General features: G+C 49.9%; 2 protein-coding genes across 2 annotated transcripts; one reads left to right on the top strand and one right to left on the bottom strand.

The window, feature by feature from the left end:
- The first annotated feature begins 12,113 nt into the window (after positions 1-12,113).
- On the top strand, positions 12,114-13,118 carry LOC100382115 (uncharacterized). The gene has a single exon (NM_001174876.1). The coding sequence runs from the start codon at positions 12,300-12,302 to the stop codon at positions 13,047-13,049; it is 750 nt and encodes a 249-aa protein (NP_001168347.1). The 5' UTR covers positions 12,114-12,299; the 3' UTR covers positions 13,050-13,118.
- Positions 13,119-16,357: 3,239 nt separating this feature from the next.
- Positions 16,358-17,407, bottom strand: LOC103654361 (endochitinase A). Its single transcript, XM_008681203.2, has one exon. It carries the CDS (start codon positions 17,333-17,335, stop codon positions 16,469-16,471), a length of 867 nt encoding a protein of 288 aa, XP_008679425.1. The 5' UTR covers positions 17,336-17,407; the 3' UTR covers positions 16,358-16,468.
- Positions 17,408-17,651: the final 244 nt, after the last annotated feature.

Here is a 17,651-nt window from a genome sequence, read left to right as displayed (position 1 = left end):
CATAGAGAAAAAGACTAAACTCCCGAGGGGTGGCAGTTGAGCCACCTATAAAAGCCGAGGCATCCCCTCGAGCGGCTCTTCGCCTCGCCCGAGAACGACACTACTCATTATGTCTCGCCCGAGGTCGCCTCAGCCCAGTCCATCTCGCCCAAGCCGGTCTCGTGCAGATAAGACAAGGGTGCTTGGAAACAGGTAGGGAACATGGGCATTTAATGCGTGTGCCAAACCGTGTCGTGGCAGCAGAGCATAGTGGTGGATAAGATAGCGATCACGTCTAAGCGTAGCGGTATGATTACGCCTATGCCAAACAGTGTGTGCACGTCGCGTGGCACCCTCCGATGGGACACCTAAATACAACAAGCCGGGCGGGCGAGTCTTCGGGGACTCCGTCTCGCCCGACCCTAGCTCAGTACTAGGTATATGCCCATGCATTGCAACGACACACAATCACAGAAACGAGAAGCTAGATTTTTTTCGAAAACTACAAAAAAACATATTGTCGGGACGATAATTAAGGATACCCAAATTACTCCCTAACAAACGCACTCATAGAGAAAAAGACTAAACTTCCGAGGGATGGTAGCGGGGCCACCTATAAAAGCTAAGGCATCCCATCGAGCATCTCCCACCTTGAGCGGGCTTTTCTAGTTTAGCTCAAACGTTGGTTTTCTATGAGGAATTCTAAAATGTTACTCCCTCCGTTTCGTTTTAGTTGTCGCTGGATAGTGCAAAATTGAACTATCCAGCAACAACTAAAAAGAAACGGACGAAGTACCTAATATAGGACCGATGAAGTAAATGTATATATTTTTAAGTACCAAAATAATCGCATATACAAAATCTAAACTTCAGAGGTATATATCTTATTTTTCTTTCGTATTTTCATATAAATCTTATCTTTATCCATATATATATATATATATATTATTTTTTAAATGGGCTAGCAAAGAAAAGAAAATTCGACCAATTCGTATGCACCGAATTCAGATGAAACCATTTATGACAAACTAAGGGTCTGTTTGGTTTGATGTCTAACTTGCCACACTTTGCCTAACTTTTCTGCATAAGGTTAGTTCTTCAATTCGAACGACTAACCTTAGGCAAAGTGTGGCATATTACGAACCAAACAGCCCCTAAAACATATAGAAAACATTTAAACATAAGCCGCGTAAAGTACTTGTGCATGATCCATAAACAGTAGTCGCAGTAGCCCCTACGTGTACAAAATCGCACTTGCTTCGGTAGCTAAAGAAACCAGCGACCTTGAGTTCTGAGCCGATCCATGGACTAGGTGCAGCAGTGCAGCGCTAATGCGCTATGCAACGCGAAGCAAGAACGCTGTCGGCATGGGAAGCATGCTGGGTGCTGGCGCGGCGGAGATGAAGCACGGTTCAGCGTAGATGGTCCGTGGCTTCCATACAATCTCCTCCTTATCCGTGTCAATGTCGTTGCTGGAAGCAGTACTGCTCTCGCCGTCGTCCAGCGCCACGGCGGCCTGCGGCGGGCGATATTTCTTGTGCACGTCCCAGCGCTCTGCAGACGACGACGCGCGGCTCATCGTCCACTTGCCGCTGCTTACGTGGGAAGACGTGCCTGAAGACGACGACGAAGCTGGGATTGCCGTCTTCTTGTGCGCGTCCCATCGCACAGCGGAGTCAGCTCGGCCGGGCTTGGGGGGCGCGCGGCGCTGTCGCGCTTTTGCAGGAGGATCCGCGTCGTTGGGCGCTGCTCCAGACGCTGTCGGCGGTGGAACGAGGGCTTGACGTTGACGATGCTGAGGACTGATCTGTGCTGGCGGCCAAGCCGGTCATTGTCTTGCGCACGTCCCACCTCTCGTCGGAGTCGGCGCGGCCGGGCTTAGGCGGCGTTGTCGCGATCTTGCGGGAGGCAGATCCGCGTCGTCGGGCGCTGCTCCAGACGCTGCCGGCGGTGGAACGAGGGCTTGACGATGTTGAGGACTGATCTGTGCTGGCGGCCAAGCCGGTCATGGTCTTGCGCGCGTCCCACCTCTCGTCGGAGTCGGCGCGGCTGGGCTTGGCGAGCGGCTTCGGGAGGACAACGGCGACGCACGGCGTCGGGAGCAGCGGCAGCATCTCGCACTTGGGCGGGGTCGGGACGAGCGCCGGGAGTGCTGCGTGTGCCACGGCGAGGTGGACGCGTGCTACCGGTATCGCCATGGTACGGTGGTGATGGATCCAAGACGCACGTACGGAGTCGGGTGGTGAGCAGAAGAGACGAAGCGGAGCTGCGATGATGATCGGTCGCTGGTGGCAACAGTAGATAGATATATATAGGTCCCAGCCACAGAGCGCGCATGGACGCTGGGCGAGTCCGATCAAAATCACGCCGGGTGGCAACAGCAGATATAGATTTAAATTTAGTTAGATTTGATCCGCAATTTTGGAAATATATTGCTTTTCGGCCAGAGGTGACTCGAATTGTAAACCCTGATGCCATCTGGTCTGGTTTACGTCACCCGTGCTTATCATCATTGCACTAATCCACACGCGCGAATAAATAAATAGTTCATAAATAAAATCTAATTTACAGATAGATTATATTCTAGCATAAAATCTAAAGGTTGGTAATCTAATTTGGAAAAGAATACAATCTCTCTCATCACACTATAAAAGTGGGGATTTCTCGTCAAGCATGATTGATGATATTACTAAGCAATGACAGCATATCGCCGATAAATTATACTCACTCCGTCCTAATTTTTCATTTGATAGTTTTTATATCAAGCTTGTTGTTCGATTTTTTTTTAAAAAAAATCAAAGCTATATCTATGTATATTATATGCTAAATGACATCACAGTAACTTTGTAATAGTCATGAATTTTTTAAATAAGACGAGTCAGTTAACCTTGGGATAAAAAAACTGTCGGGTACTATAATTAGGGGTACCCAGATCACACCTCTAAAAATCACTAGACGCTTAAGTAAGGGAACATGTGCAAAACACACTCCCGACCAAACCAAGGCAAGGGATCCAAATCCCACCTCGCCCGAGGCTAACTCCAAACAGGAGACCCGAGTCATGAACTCGCCCGAGGACACCCTCGGGCAGGAGACACAATCATAACCGTGACTCTCCCCAGGCTAGCTTCGGGCGAGATGCATATTTTTGATTCGTCCGAGGGCACCTCAGACGACGCTCAAGAGCTATCCGCTTCGGCCAACCACTTTGGTTCCAAAACGTGCATTCGTATATTCACCTGCCTCGCTGAGGGCGTCAAAGTCAACAAAGGACAACATGACTACGGTCTTATCTACTTTCACCGCCCACGATGACGCATAGGGCACGAATACCGTGTACTCGGTAGATATTCCACATTCCGCCGTCGGTAGAGGCCTATGAACAATTTCAACGCCTTGTGGGTGAACTGAATAATCATCAAATAATGGATAGATATGATGTGTGGACATACCCAAAAGGGGCCTCATGTTATTCGTCTCAGAAAACATAGAGATTTATGACAAATGCACCTCCTGCCCCCCATAACATTCGCCTGGTTGTGGAGATCCTAGTGCCAACCCAAAAATAAGCTCTTCTTTTGGTTAATTCTGCAAGATCGGCTGAATACAAAAGACATGAATAAAAACACTGTAATTGATAGTATAAATGTCATAAATAAAAAGGGAAAATAATGTAGACCCCACCTACAGTAAATTTATTTTTTTTAAAAAAAAGCTGCCACCACTTTCCCTTCTCTTGCTGGCGTTCCCCATTTTTGTGTGTGGAGTGTGGACGAGCTCACGACTATGACAGAAGTAGGCTGCTAGATCCAGATTGGATGCTCGAGAAACATGTGTATGCACTTCAGTTCCTGTAAGGCTAGCTGCAGCGGTTGCCGCCAGCAGCTCCTCTCTCCTTGCATGGCGTCTGCAGGGGGCCTCCACGCGCGCAGCGCAGCCCCCTGCAGAGCCCTCTACCGCGCCGTCCTCCTCTCTCTCCCCCTTAATCTAGGGGATCACTGTTCATCCCCTACAGCACTGTGCTGTGGGGCCACGAGTAATTGTTAGTATATAAAAAATTGATAGTTGATATAGAAAATGATATTTTATAGTTGTAGTGGGGTATAAGGGGAGTATTTAGGGGGAACCGTTGCGGGAGATAAAAAAATAGGGGAGAAAATAGAGGGAAAAAGTGATATAGGGGGAAAAATTTAGGGATAACGGTTGCGGATAGCCTAACTATGGCTAGTACACACGTGGACAGTGCAGATGAAATAGGTTCATAGAACAACACAAATGTACATATACAACCTATTTGCAAGTATATCATAAATATCAGAGTGGCGCAGCGGAAGCGTGGTGGGCCCATAACCCACAGGTCGCAGGATCGAAACTTGCATCTGATAGAGTTAAAATGTTTTGTTTTTTACACCTACGATTTGGCTTTTGCATGACGCACCTCATAATTGTATGCCTTAACGAACGAATAGTGTCATTTCACATGCGGTACGGTAAAAAACCAGACTTTGAACACTGATAAAATAAAATGTTTTGTTTTTTTACACCTACGATTTGGCTTTTGCATGACGCACCTCATAAGTGTATGCCTTAACGAACGAACAGTGTCATTTCACATGCGGTACGGTAAAAATCAGACTTTGAACACTGAACCAAGCTAAGATCGATCAATCAAACAGACAAAAGCTACTGCTCCAGGTGACGAATGGTCACCAGCTCCTCGCCCAATACCACAAATTTCACTATGTCGTCAAAAAAAAATGGAAATCGATATGATACACTGTGCGTAGTGTCATGCTCTGTTTATCAAAACCATGGCCTCATTTTCCCCATATTATGAATGCATGGATGTTCCATATTAAACAACACACCACCGCGCCTCTGTTAATTTGGTCTTCTGTTTTTTGACACAAGTTTTTTTAGAGCACATAGAACCTAACGCTAATTATTATTACCCATCTATACATCTGTCCTAGCCAAACCTCCCGCTACATCCTACAACACCCTAGCACCGTAATATAACATCCTAGACACGTAGGGGCGAGTACTTTTCGGTCCGTAGAAGGCCGAAAAGGGATGACCAGCTATATGAGTCATATAGGGCAAGCACCAATACCCCACAAAACCCAAATTAGGGCTTGTTCGGTTATTCCCAATACACATGGATTGGATGGGATTGGAAAAAATTGTGAAGACGTTTGACTTATCTGGGATTCAAACCCATCCAATCCCACTCAATCCACATGGATTGAGAGCTAACCGAACAAGCCCTTAGTGGGTGGGGGAGACAACATAATACTCAAATTAAACCACGCCTATACTGGATCAAAGGGTCGGTGGTACCCACCGCCCGCAATTTATATAGTAAGGGCTAGTTTGGGAACCTTATTTTCTCAAGGGATTTTTATTTTTCCAAGGGAAAATAATTCATTTTCCATCGGGAAAATGAAAATCCCTAGGGAAAATAGAGTTCCCAAACTAGTCCTAAGGGAGGAGATAGCTAAGGTGTTTCGAGATAAGTTCGGAGTAGCATGACCCCTGGGGGTAGTCATATCAGAGACCTTATGATGACCGATTTGATTATCACCCGTACCCCCAGGGAACAAGAATACCTAAATTCGCAAAGTTTTCGAGTGACCCTGGTAAGAGCACGCACAAACACATAGGCCAGTTCCTAGCATAGTTAGGAGAATTGGCCGATATAGAGACGTTCCGCGTTCATTTGTTCTCATTGTCCCTAATAGGAGCTGCATTTGCATGCTACACCACACTACCTCCTAACTCTTTTTTGGTGGCGGATTTAGAGCAAGAATTCCATGATCATTTTTTCTCTAGTGATTATGAGTTGGACAAGGTAGATTTTTTAGCTCTGCTACAGGGAAATGATGAATCGGTTAATGACTACATCTGGAGGTTCCGAGACATAAGAAATTGATGTTTCCAAATTCACCTGTCAGGAAAACAGCTAACATGATTAGCGTACCGGTTTGATGTCGTCCTAATGTGATCTGTGCCCTCCATCGGGCGACCAGTAGTTATCCATACCCCTTCAGCCAAGAGATTATGCAAAAGAGCCCTCCTGGAATTTTAAAACCAACCCGCAGTCCATATGTATACAAAGATCATTACCATAAGGTCCTTATTTTCTCCAAACAACCCCTGCACTTGTGGGTATTAGTATACGCAGTCCAGAATTAATAGGGGTTTTCATAATTAAATCAGAAAATGAATTTTAATAAATCCCAAAACTTATTTAGTTCATAGAAAATCCGTTTTAACTCTAAATTGAGACATTCCAGTTGTAATAATTTTACTAATATTGTATATCAACTAGAGTTGTCCAAATGGGCCGCCCGGCCCGGCCCGGCCCGGGCCCGGTGAAGCCCGGCCCGTTTTGGGCCCGGCCCGCCAGGCACGGTTAGAAAACCGGGCCGGGCCGGCTAGGCACGCGGGCTCAATTTCCTGTCCGAGCCCGGCCCGCAGCGGGCCTAAACGGGCCGGACCGGCCCGTTTAGCCCGAAAAAACGGACCGAAAAGCGGGCTATGCGGGCCGGTAAGCACGTTTTAGTATAAAAAAGCGGGCTTAACGGGCTTAGAGCTAAACGGGCCGTGCCGGGCTAGCCCACCGTGCCTAGTTTCTTGTCCGAGCCCGGCCCGCTTATTCGTGTCGGGCCGGCCCGGGCCCGCATAGAACCGGGCCGTGCCGGGCTCGGACCGGGCCCAAACAACGGGCTTCGTGCCGGGCTCGCTGGCCTCGTGCTTATTGGACATCTATAATATCAACTAGTAATACTGTTTAGCCATGAAACTTGAACAAAAAAATGTTCATTTGGATTAATCTATTCTAAGCACTAAATAATCTCAGAAATTCATAACTTAATAACCGTAGCTCCGAATTTAGTGATTCTCGTTCCTACGCTCTCGTAGCATCGCGTAGAATATTCCTACGCAGTTTGATATTATGTTTGGTGTAATGTTAATTTTGCCTATACCATGTTTGTCTGTATTGTTACGACTAGCAGTGAGATCACGTGTCATCTAGAGAACAAGTTGGTACCTGGAATCTCAAGTCCCAGGCAAGTTGTGCCCTTGACCACTTTTTACCCAATAATGTTCTTTAATATCATTTATTCATGCATAGGTTAATTTTGATGGGACCCAATAGGTTACCCTAGATTGTTTATCTCATTACCTTGTTTACCCCTGAATCACTTGGGTAGTTTGCTATTGCTTTACATGGATTTGGGATAATTATTTATCATATCAATGTTCCAGTTATTTTGTTATTCTATTTATGTTCATGTCAAGATCATTAATGTTAATTGGAACATAGAGCTTAACTTGAGAAACACGTGCCACCACCAGGGTTTATGGACGCCCTTGGCTGATTAATTAGGAAAGCTAGTGGAGAACTACCTTACCCGAAAGGGGCAAGGGCAGTAGGGGAGTGGTCAGTGTAGGGAGGTCCTTGGTTGATTTTGCTGCGATGGCGGTTAGGCAAGAACCCTGCATTGGAGCTTCCTATAAACTGTAGCGGGTTTTCTGAAACTAGTGGAACTTTGTAAAGGCCTCGTAGTGTTACCCTGCATCGCCTCCTCGGTAGAGGTGTATGGGAAGTCGCGATCACTTGGCAGATGGGTAACATGACTTGTGGGTAAAGGGTACCACCTCTGTAGAGTGTAAAACTGGTATACTAGCCGAGCTCACGGTCATGAGCAGATCAGGACTCTCTGATGATTAAATTATGGAACTTAAACTCAATTTGTCATATGCATTGCATCGCAGGTGATGATGTTACTTTTGTTCTACTACTTAATTGGGTTGATATTTACTTATACTTAGTAACTGCTAATAAAATTTTGACCAACTTTAAAAGCAATGCTCAACTCTAACCATCCTCTTTGGTAAGCCTTACACTTCACGTGAGCTCCCACCTTTGGCGAGTTCATGCACATTATTCCCCACAACTTGTTGAGCGATGAACCTTGTTTTTGGAAGGTTGACGCAATAAGAAAAACTTCTCCAACGTAAAAGATATTCCGCCTATGTACCAGGTGGTTGCTCGCTTTTGGGTACTGCGTCGGACGGAGCACTTCAACCGAGTCAAACAGAGAGATGAAGACGAACAGCCGACCCCGATCGGACTCGCGTGACACCAGCCGAGGCCTATATATATCTGCTGTCGTTGCCAACTTGCCACCAGCGAGACGATCTCATCAGTCATCATCGCCTCTCCGCAACATCTCATGTGCTCCACTTGAGGCGCTTCTCGATCGACCATGGCGATCCCGGTTGCCCGCGTGCACCTCGCCATGGAACACGCGGCTCTCCCGCCCCTGCTCCCGGCCCCGCCCAACTGCAAGATGCTGCCGCTGCTCCCGACGCCACCGTGCGTGGCCACCATCATCCTCCCAAAGCCGCACGCCAATGAGCCCAGCCGCGCCGACTCCGACGAGAGGTGGGACGCGCACAAGACCAGGCCGGCCAGCGCAGAATCAACAGCCTCATCGCGCCCTCGTTCCTTTTCCTGCGGGGCCGCCGGACGCAGATCCACCTACCGCATGAACGCGACGTCGCCGCCTAGGCCTGGCCTGGCGGCTGACTCGGCAGAGAGATGGAACGCGCACAAGAAGGCGGCGGCGAGTACAGCTTCTTCGTCGCCAGGCACGTCTTCCCTCAAAGGCAACACGTGCACGATCAGCCGCAGCCACGCGTCGTCCACGGAACGCTGGGACGCGCACAAGAAGGCGGCGAGTCCATCTTCCTCGTCGACGACGACGTCGTCGTCATCATCAGGCACGTCTTTCTTCAAAGGCAGCCCGTGCACGATGATCAGCCGCAGCCGCGCGTCGTCCACGGAACGCTGGGACGCGCACAAGAAGGCGGCGAGTCCAGCTTCATCGTCGTCATCATGCACGTCTTCCCTCAAAGGCAGCCCATGCACAATGATCAGCCGCAGCCGCGCGTCGTGCACGGAACGCTGGGACGCGCACAGGAAGCGCCGCTGCCCGCCGCAGGCCGCGCTGCTCGACGATGATGGCGAGCGCAGCAGTACTGGCAGCAACGACAACATCGAAACGGAGGAGATAGTATGGAAACCACGGCCCACGGCCATCTACGCTGAACCGTGCTTCATCTCCACCGCGCCGGAACCCAGCATGCTTCCCATGCCGACAGCTTTCTTGGCTAGCGTTGCATAGCGTTGCACACTGCCTACTACACGAACTCCATGGATCGGCTCAGGAGGCAGGACCGCAGGACTCGATCTCAGGCCACTGGTTTCGTCAGCTGCCGAAGCAAGTGTGGTCATTTACATCATTTAGGGGCTCGACTACGAATAATGATGCTAGTATATATGCTATATAGTACGTTTAGATAATGTTTAATTTTTGTAGGACTTGTTGAATTATTTCCAGTGGTAGTGGGCTGGGCTTCTGAAGCCATGGAACGAGGCTTTACGTTGGCAGTTGGCACGGTGCTACTACCACCTAATAATAAAACATAAATAAGCCTAAGCCCAAACATTATTTCCTAGCACAATGTCACATAATCACATGGGAGAAGTTTCTTTTGCCCCTTAAGGGCTCATTTGGTGACCAGAGATCACGGGAGGATTGGAGGAGATTCCGATCCTGCCGTGAGCCCGTGATCACCTTATCACCAAATCAACCCTAACTATCCATGTGGTCTCAGAATTTTAGAAGACCGAGCATATCTTTTCTTTGTTTAAAAATCTTACTGTATTTACCAATTTTTTAACTTCTAAACCTTAGTCACAGGTTTTAATAAACTGCTGCATTAATTATTTGTGTTTCTTATGCCAATTAGTTATAATCCACAAGTGCACGGATTCATGTTGTAGCCTTTCACCTAAGACTATTCCAGGGTACTGAGATCCATAGGGAAGCGATAAGTAAAGAAACACAGACTAACCATAATCGACTGATAAATGAAGCTAGAGTGTAAAATGCACATTAAGGTAGAGCAGGCTTTCTATTTCAAGGATACACATTTAACTTCCTAAGCATACTAGTATCAAGCCAATCTAGATTACTTAGACACTGAGGCTATAAAACCACTTCCAGGCACTACTAGAGTGCTGATGACCCAGAAGAGAAAGGCAGGCAATATAGAAACTCAATATACCGTTAATGTAAACTATTCGAATGATTGGGTCGGGATACATAGGACACACACCCGTTGTCCTCAGGTGGGACTACCAACCAAATCTATGTGGGATGGAACAATCAACCACTTGGTAAAACTTAAGCCTAAACACCAAAACAAAAAGAGAAAAGAAAAAACCCTCACCTACCTCCTTGATCGGTCTACGACCCACCTCCTCACCCAAACCACCTTCTCACAATCTCACCCGTGTCCTCTACCTTGCTGTCACGCTGGGCCCGCCTGTCGGTGCCATCCCATGTCCCTCGGTCCTTAATGATGTGTGGAGGGGAGGAAAACGCTCGTATCAAGTAGTTTCAGTGAAGTGGAAGCATCATAAATAATTACCATATATAGACTCTAGGAGCTGCTCCAATCCTCTTTCGTTGGAAACCAAACATTAAAAAAACAGTAATGTAACCGCTCCATTCTCGTCCGCTCTTCAACCAAACACAACCTAAGTAGGAGGATCTGAGCTCTGTGCGTGCCCCCGCTCCTCACACACCCAGGCACTCCGTAGTTCCAATGCTCCTGCACGCTGCACGTCGTCGCCGACAAGCCAGTGTTCCGCACCACTGATGAGTCCCCGATGTTTCCTTTGCTTTGGTAAGCACCACCCGATAGGGACATACCCCGAACACGCCAGAGTTCCTTCCCTTCCTGACATCCTGTTCCCTCTTCTCTGCTCCTGCTAAGCCCCTCTCCTAGTGCAGGTTTGGAGCAGTGACATCAAATAACATGAACAAGGCGGTGCGATGTAGGAGCCACTGCCGGAGAAGAAGGTGTCGAGCGGGGGATGGTTCTGGATGGGGACACGGCGCGTCCGTTCGACATCATCATCGGCGGCGGCACCTCGTCTAATGCCATGCTACGGGCTACGACCCTTTATCATTGCGGTGGGAACAGTCTAGAAGCGTCGCGACGATGGGAGTTGTTGAGGCAGCCAGGCCGATTATGCCCGTTTGATGTCAATCTAACGACTCTTAGAAATCACGATGATGTGGATGGGCTAATAGGCGCCGTTTCCGTCCGGCTTTAATAATAAGGAAAAGAAAACATCTCGTAATATATCTCATGGTGCACCGTCGGTATACCAAACACTGACAGCAATCGAGCAGTCAAGATGAACGCGCAGAGTAATCTAGAATTGTTCCAGAGGATGGCCTGGCATGTCATCTAGACAGCCAGTGAGAACAAGCAAGCAAAGTAGGAAGAAGTAAAAGACGAAACACGTCGTCGTACTAACGTAACATGTCAAAACGGCAGCGCGTGGCTCCCTGGTCAGCGACCATGTATGGTATTGCTATGGACACTGGACGTATATGGTCGCCCGGCCCCCAAGCCAAACAGCGGCGCGGCCGAAACCATCCAAACCACACACGGATTTGAAAGTTGAAACCATCCAAATACTGGTGCATGTCAACGCAACATTGCATGCCGAACACAAACGCGGTCTCGATCACGGGCGGCGGGTAGGACATGGAGCCTCCGATCCTTCCTTCCGCCGATGCGACACGGTCTGCCATCACAGACCACAGCCGGGACCGGCGGCGGGCCGGACGACGGCTGCTGCCTCCTCTGTAGCTAGCAGACGGCGACGCCCGAGCCGCCCGCCATGGCTACGTGCACCTGCAAGCTTTTGCCTTTTTTATTACGACGGGGAGAGACCAGTGTACGGTACCACTAGGCAGCCTTCGTCATCATCCACATCCACCTCAGCCAGTCAGCCTCAGCCCCAATCACCCTGGCTGACACGCCGGGCCGGTCAAAGGCCGCGGTCGACCCTCACCGTGGCCCACGCGCGCCAGCGACGACGACCTCGGCACCTCGCTTTCTCGCCCTCCGATCCATCCCCAGGCAGCCTACCCATTTACTATAAACCAACGAACTGGAGGTCATCAGAGACAGACACCACAAAAACCTTTTCCTTTCCCCGGCCGGCCTCCCGCCACCGTTCTCATGGGTGTTGGTGCGATGGAAGCATCTTCCCCGGCCTGCGACGACGCCGGCACGACCATATCGAGGACCTCCCGGCGGACGTCCTCGCCCTCGTGCTCCGCCGCCTCGACGGCGCGTCTCTGGCGGCGGTCGGGTGCGCGAGCTCGGGGCTCCACGCCCTCGCCACCGACCCGGCCACGTGGCGGGCGCTCTGCCTCGCCATGTGGCCCGCCGTCCGCGACCTCCCCTGCGTCGACCACCGGGCGCTGTTCGCCGACGCCTTCCCGGTCCCGTGCCCCGTCTCCCCTCCCACTCCCACTCCGCAGCCCCTGCCCGCGCGCCTCGTGTCGGCCGTCGACCTGCGCCACGCGGGGGCCTGCGTCCTGTCGTGCGTCGTGGGCACGGATGCCGCCTCCGACTGGTTCCTGGGCGCGCCGTTCCGCGTCGACGTCGACGCGCCGCTGCATGAGGGCTTCGCGTCGTCGCCGGCCGCCGTCGCGCCGGCCGACCTCGAGCTCAGCTGGGTCCTCGTCGACCCGGCCACGGGCCGCGCGCTCAGCGCCGCCAGCCGCCGCGCCGTGTCCGTCGACCGCAAGTGGCTCACGGGGGACACCGTGGCGCGCTTCGCCGTCGTGATCGGCGGCGGCGTCGCGCTCGAAGCCGCCGTCACCTGCGACGACGGCCGGTACGGCCACGTCCGGGAGGTCAGCCTGCGCGTCGAGGACGCCGACGGCGCTGGCGTCAGCGGCAGGGACGGGCTGGCCGCCGTCGCCGCCGCCATGGCCGCGCCCAGGCGGGGGTGCCGCGGCGCCGGGGAGGACGCGGCCAGGGTCAGGTACGAGGACTTCGTCAGGGAGAGGAGGGTGCGCAAGGAGTGGAAGGCCAGGCGCGAGGGCATCCTCGACCTCTGCTGCTCCGGCGTCGGGGCCGCTGCCTTCCTCGGCTTCCTGCTCATGCTCACGTTCCGGTGATGAGACAGTGCGGTTGACATGTACAGTGTAGTTCAGGGAATATTGTCAATATCATTGAAAGTCAACATCATATCTTCTTTGCCCTTCTATAATTCAATTTTTTTCAGAAAGCGAAGTTTATAGGAAATAAAAAAATATATCAAACTTCTAGAATCCCAGTGTCGTAATTTGTCCACGCCAAGTAGAAGGATCTATTCTACTAGCGACACTCTGTATTCTATTTCTAGGCTCAAATGAAATACTGTTGCCTGCGTACACGTACCAGATCAAACCTGCTGAGCCTGTGGCCTTAGTCGGTCCAAGCACGACATGCCATGTTTCTGTTTTTTTTCCTTATTTTTCTATATATCAAGTAATTATATTTTTTACTTTCTAATTATTAATGTCTATATATTTAAAACATCTCACTTCACTACACCATAAACGCACAGGTGCCCTAGCGGTATAGCCTGTTGACTTTGAGCTAACTTAGAAGGTGTGGGTTCGAACCACAAGCTCACGAATCGTATTAATTCCATGTTTCAAATATAGATAATTTGGTATCTAACTCGATAAAGACAAGCTGTAGACCCAAATTGAACGTCAAAAAATCGTCCAAGAGTAGCTCCACAGCTTATAGAGTACTAGGTATATGCACATGCGTTGCAACGGCACACAATCACATAAACGAGAAGTTAGATTTTTATAGAGTACTAGGTATGTGCTCATGCATTGCAACAACACAAAATCACGGAAACGAGAACCTAGATTTTTTCGAAAACTACAAAAAAACATATTGTCGAGGGGTGATAATTAGGGATACCTAAATTACCACCTAACAAACGCACTCATAGAGAAAAAGACTAAACTCCCGAGGGGTGGCAGCCGAGCCACCTATAAAAGCCGAGGCATCCCCTCGAGCGGCTCTTCGCCTCGCCCGAGAACAACACCACTCATTATGTCTCGCCCGAGGTCGCCTCAGCCCAGTCCGTCTCGCCCAAGCTGGTCTCGTGCAGATAAGACAAGGGCGCTTGGAAACAGGTAGGGAACATGGGCATTTAATGCGTGTGCCAAACCGTGTCGTGGCAGCAGAGCATAGTGGTGGATAAGATAGCAATCACGTCTAAACGTAGCGGTATGATTACACCTATGCCAAACAGTGTGTGCACGTCGCGTGGCACCCTCTGATGGGACGCCTAAATACAACAAGCCGGGTGGGCGAGTCTTCGGGGACTCCGTCTCGCCCGACCCTAGCTCAGTACTAGATATATGTAGGATTACGGGGAGGCTACGCTAGCGCAAAACAAAAATTTTCATCCCCATAATACCAAGAACTACTGCGGTTATAGGTCATGGAATTACCACTAGACGCGCAGAGCAGCGGAAGCCGTCTCGATGTAGACGAACGCGTCGAGCAGTGCCGTGCAGTCGCCGGCGTCCTTCAAGTCCTCGCGCGGTTCGTCCAAGTGCTCCAGATGTAGCACCTCCGAGGTATCCACACGTACAGGGAGGAAGCGCCGCGTACCGAACTGCTAGGTTCGCGACGGCGGCTTGGCGAGGGCGAGAGGTGGGCGGCGGCTGTCAGTTTGCTGGTGGCGAATTAGGGTTATCCTTAACCGCGCCCCCGCCCCTCATTATATAGGCGTTATGGTGGGCTTCTGACGCCGAGGCCCATCATTAACCCTAAAGCCCAGTCTAATTTCGGATCTAATCCGAATTAGGCTTCCTTCCCCTTAAGTGTGTGACCCTATAGGTTCACGTACAAATAGACATAGCCCGAGTACTCTTACTTGGCCCAATAATTGACAGCGGCCTCTAGCAAGACATGTCAACTCCTATGTGTACGTAAAGATCATATCAGACGAACCATTGCGACATTAAGTACATGCTGTTCCCTTTGTCTCACGATATTTGGTCTGGCTCTAAGCTGACCTCTCTTTCTCGATACTGTGAATTGGAATCCTTTCAATGGTTAACTCTTAACCCTAGCACGGCCATGCATTTCTTAATCCAATCACTCGAGGGGCCCAGAGATATCTCTCTCACAAAGAGAGGGACAAATTCCATCTTGACTGACCATGCCTCATAGCATGCTTCCTGACAAACCCAAAACTACCTTTATAACTACCCAGTTACGGGATAGCGTTTGATAGTCCCTAAGTAAGTCAATTCACATCTTGAGAACATGCGACAATCTCAGGTCTAAGGATACAGTATTCATGTTGCAAGAAGAGAACTTTATTACAATATCTCACGTTGGGTCGGTCCAGCCTCATGTCATACATGCGCCCACATTATTAGTTTAACATCTCCATGTTCATGACTTGTGAAATGTAGTCATCAACTAATACATGTGCTAGTCATCGACTCTGACTAGGGACATCATTTAGAATAACCATATAAGTAAAGAATCTCACAAACAATTCACATAATTGCTAATCAATACAAGGTGCCTTCCATGGATATTCAATTAAGCAATATATATATCATGGATACAAAGAAATATGCTCATCTCTATGATTATCTCTAGGGCATATTTCTAACAATATATGCCCATGCATTGCAACGGTACACAATCACAGAAACGAGAAGCTTGATTTTTTCGAAAACTACAAAAAACATATTGTCGGGGGCGATAATTAAGGATACCCAAATTACCCCAAATAAATGCACTGATAGAGAAAAAGACTAAACTTACGAGGGGTGGTAGCCGGGCCACCTATAAAAGCTAAGGCATCCCCTCGAGCATCTCCCACCTTGAGCGGTCTTTTCTAATTTAGCTCAAACGTTGGCTTTCTATGAGGAATTCTAAAATGTTACTCCCTCCGCTTCATTTTAGTTGTCGCTGGATAGTGCAAAATTGAACTATCCAGCGACAACTAAAAAGAAACGGAGGGAGTACCTAATATATAGGACCGATGAAGTAAATGTATATATTTTTAAGTACCAAAATAATCGCATATACAAAATCTAAAATTCAGAGGTATATATCTTATTTTTCTCTCGTATTTTCATATAAATCTTATCTTTATCCAAATATATATATATATTATTATTTTTTAAATGGGCTAGCAAAGAAAAGAAAATTCGACCAATTCGTATGCACCGAATTCAGATGAAACCATTTATGACAAACTAAGGGTCTGTTTGGTTTGATGCCTAACTTGCCACACTTTGCCTAACTTTTCTGCCTAAGGTTAGTTCTTCAATTCGAACGACTAACCTTAGATAAAGTGTGGCATATTTAGTCACGAACCAAACAGCCCCTAAAACATATAGAAAACATTTAACCATAAGCCGCGTAAAGTACTTGTGCATGATCCATAAACAGTAGTCGCAGTAGCCCCTACGTGTACAAAATCGCACTTGCTTCGGTAGCTAAAGAAACCAGCGACCTTGAGTTCTGAGCCGATCCATGGACTAGGTGCAGCAGTGCAGCGCTATGCAACGCGAAGCAAGAACGCTGTCGGCATGGGAAGCATGCTGGGTGCTGGCGCGGCGGAGATGAAGCACGGTTCAGCGTAGATGGCCCGTGGCTTCCATACAATCTCCTCCTTATCCGTGTCAATGTCGTTGCTGGAAGCAGTACTGCTCTCGCCGTCGTCCAGCGCCACGGCGGCCTGCGGCGGGCGATATTTCTTGTGCACGTCCCAGCGCTCTGCAGACGACGACGCGCGGCTCATCGTCCACTTGCCGCTGCTTACGTGGGAAGACGTGCCTGAAGACGACGACGACGACGACGAAGCTGGGATTGCCGTCTTCTTGTGCGCGTCCCATCGCACAGCGGAGTCAGCTCGGCCGGGCTTGGGGGGCAGCGCTGTCGCGCTTTTGCAGGAGGATCCGCGTCGTTGGGCGCTGCTCCAGACGCTGTCGGCGGTGGAACGAGGGCTTGACGTTGACGATGCTGAGGACTGATCTGTGCTGGCGGCCAAGCCGGTCATTGTCTTGCGCACGTCCCACCTCTCGTCGGAGTCGGCGCGGCCGGGCTTAGGCGGCGTTGTCGCGATCTTGCGGGAGGCAGATCCGCGTCGTCGGGCGCTGCTCCAGACGCTGCCGGCGGTGGAACGAGGGCTTGACGATGTTGAGGACTGATCTGTGCTGGCGGCCAAGCCGGTCATGGTCTTGCGCGCGTCCCACCTCTCGTCGGAGTCGGCGCGGCTGGGCTTGGCGAGCGGCTTCGGGAGGACAACGGCGACGCACGGCGTCGGGAGCAGCGGCAGCATCTCGCACTTGGGCGGGGTCGGGACGAGCGCCGGGAGTGCTGCGTGTGCCACGGCGAGGTGGACGCGTGCTACCGGTATCGCCATGGTACGGTGGTGATGGATCCAAGACGCACGTACGGAGTCGGGTGGTGAGCAGAAGAGACGAAGCGGAGCTGCGATGATGATCGGTCGCTGGTGGCAACAGTAGATAGATATATATAGGTCCCAGCCACAGAGCGCGCATGGACGCTGGGCGAGTCCGATCAAAATCACGCCAGGTGGCAACAGCAGATATAGATTTAAATTTAGTTAGATTTGATCCGCAATTTTGGAAATATATTGCTTTTCGGCCAGAGGCGACTCGAATTGTAAACCCTGGTGCCATCTGGTCTGGTTTACGTCACCCGTGCTCATCATCATT

This window comes from Zea mays, chromosome 4 (genome assembly GCF_902167145.1).
Source record: "Zea mays cultivar B73 chromosome 4, Zm-B73-REFERENCE-NAM-5.0, whole genome shotgun sequence".
NCBI lineage: Eukaryota > Viridiplantae > Streptophyta > Magnoliopsida > Poales > Poaceae > Zea > Zea mays.
The sequence above is the reverse complement of the archived record's forward strand: the minus strand, read 5'-3'. Positions and strand labels throughout refer to the sequence as shown.

Coding starts and splice junctions, on each gene's coding strand:
- LOC103654361 (XM_008681203.2), bottom strand. CDS start 17,335: ATGGCGATACCGGTAGCACGCGTCCACCTCGCCGTGGCACACGCAGCA.
- LOC100382115 (NM_001174876.1), top strand. CDS start 12,300: ATGTGGCCCGCCGTCCGCGACCTCCCCTGCGTCGACCACCGGGCGCTG.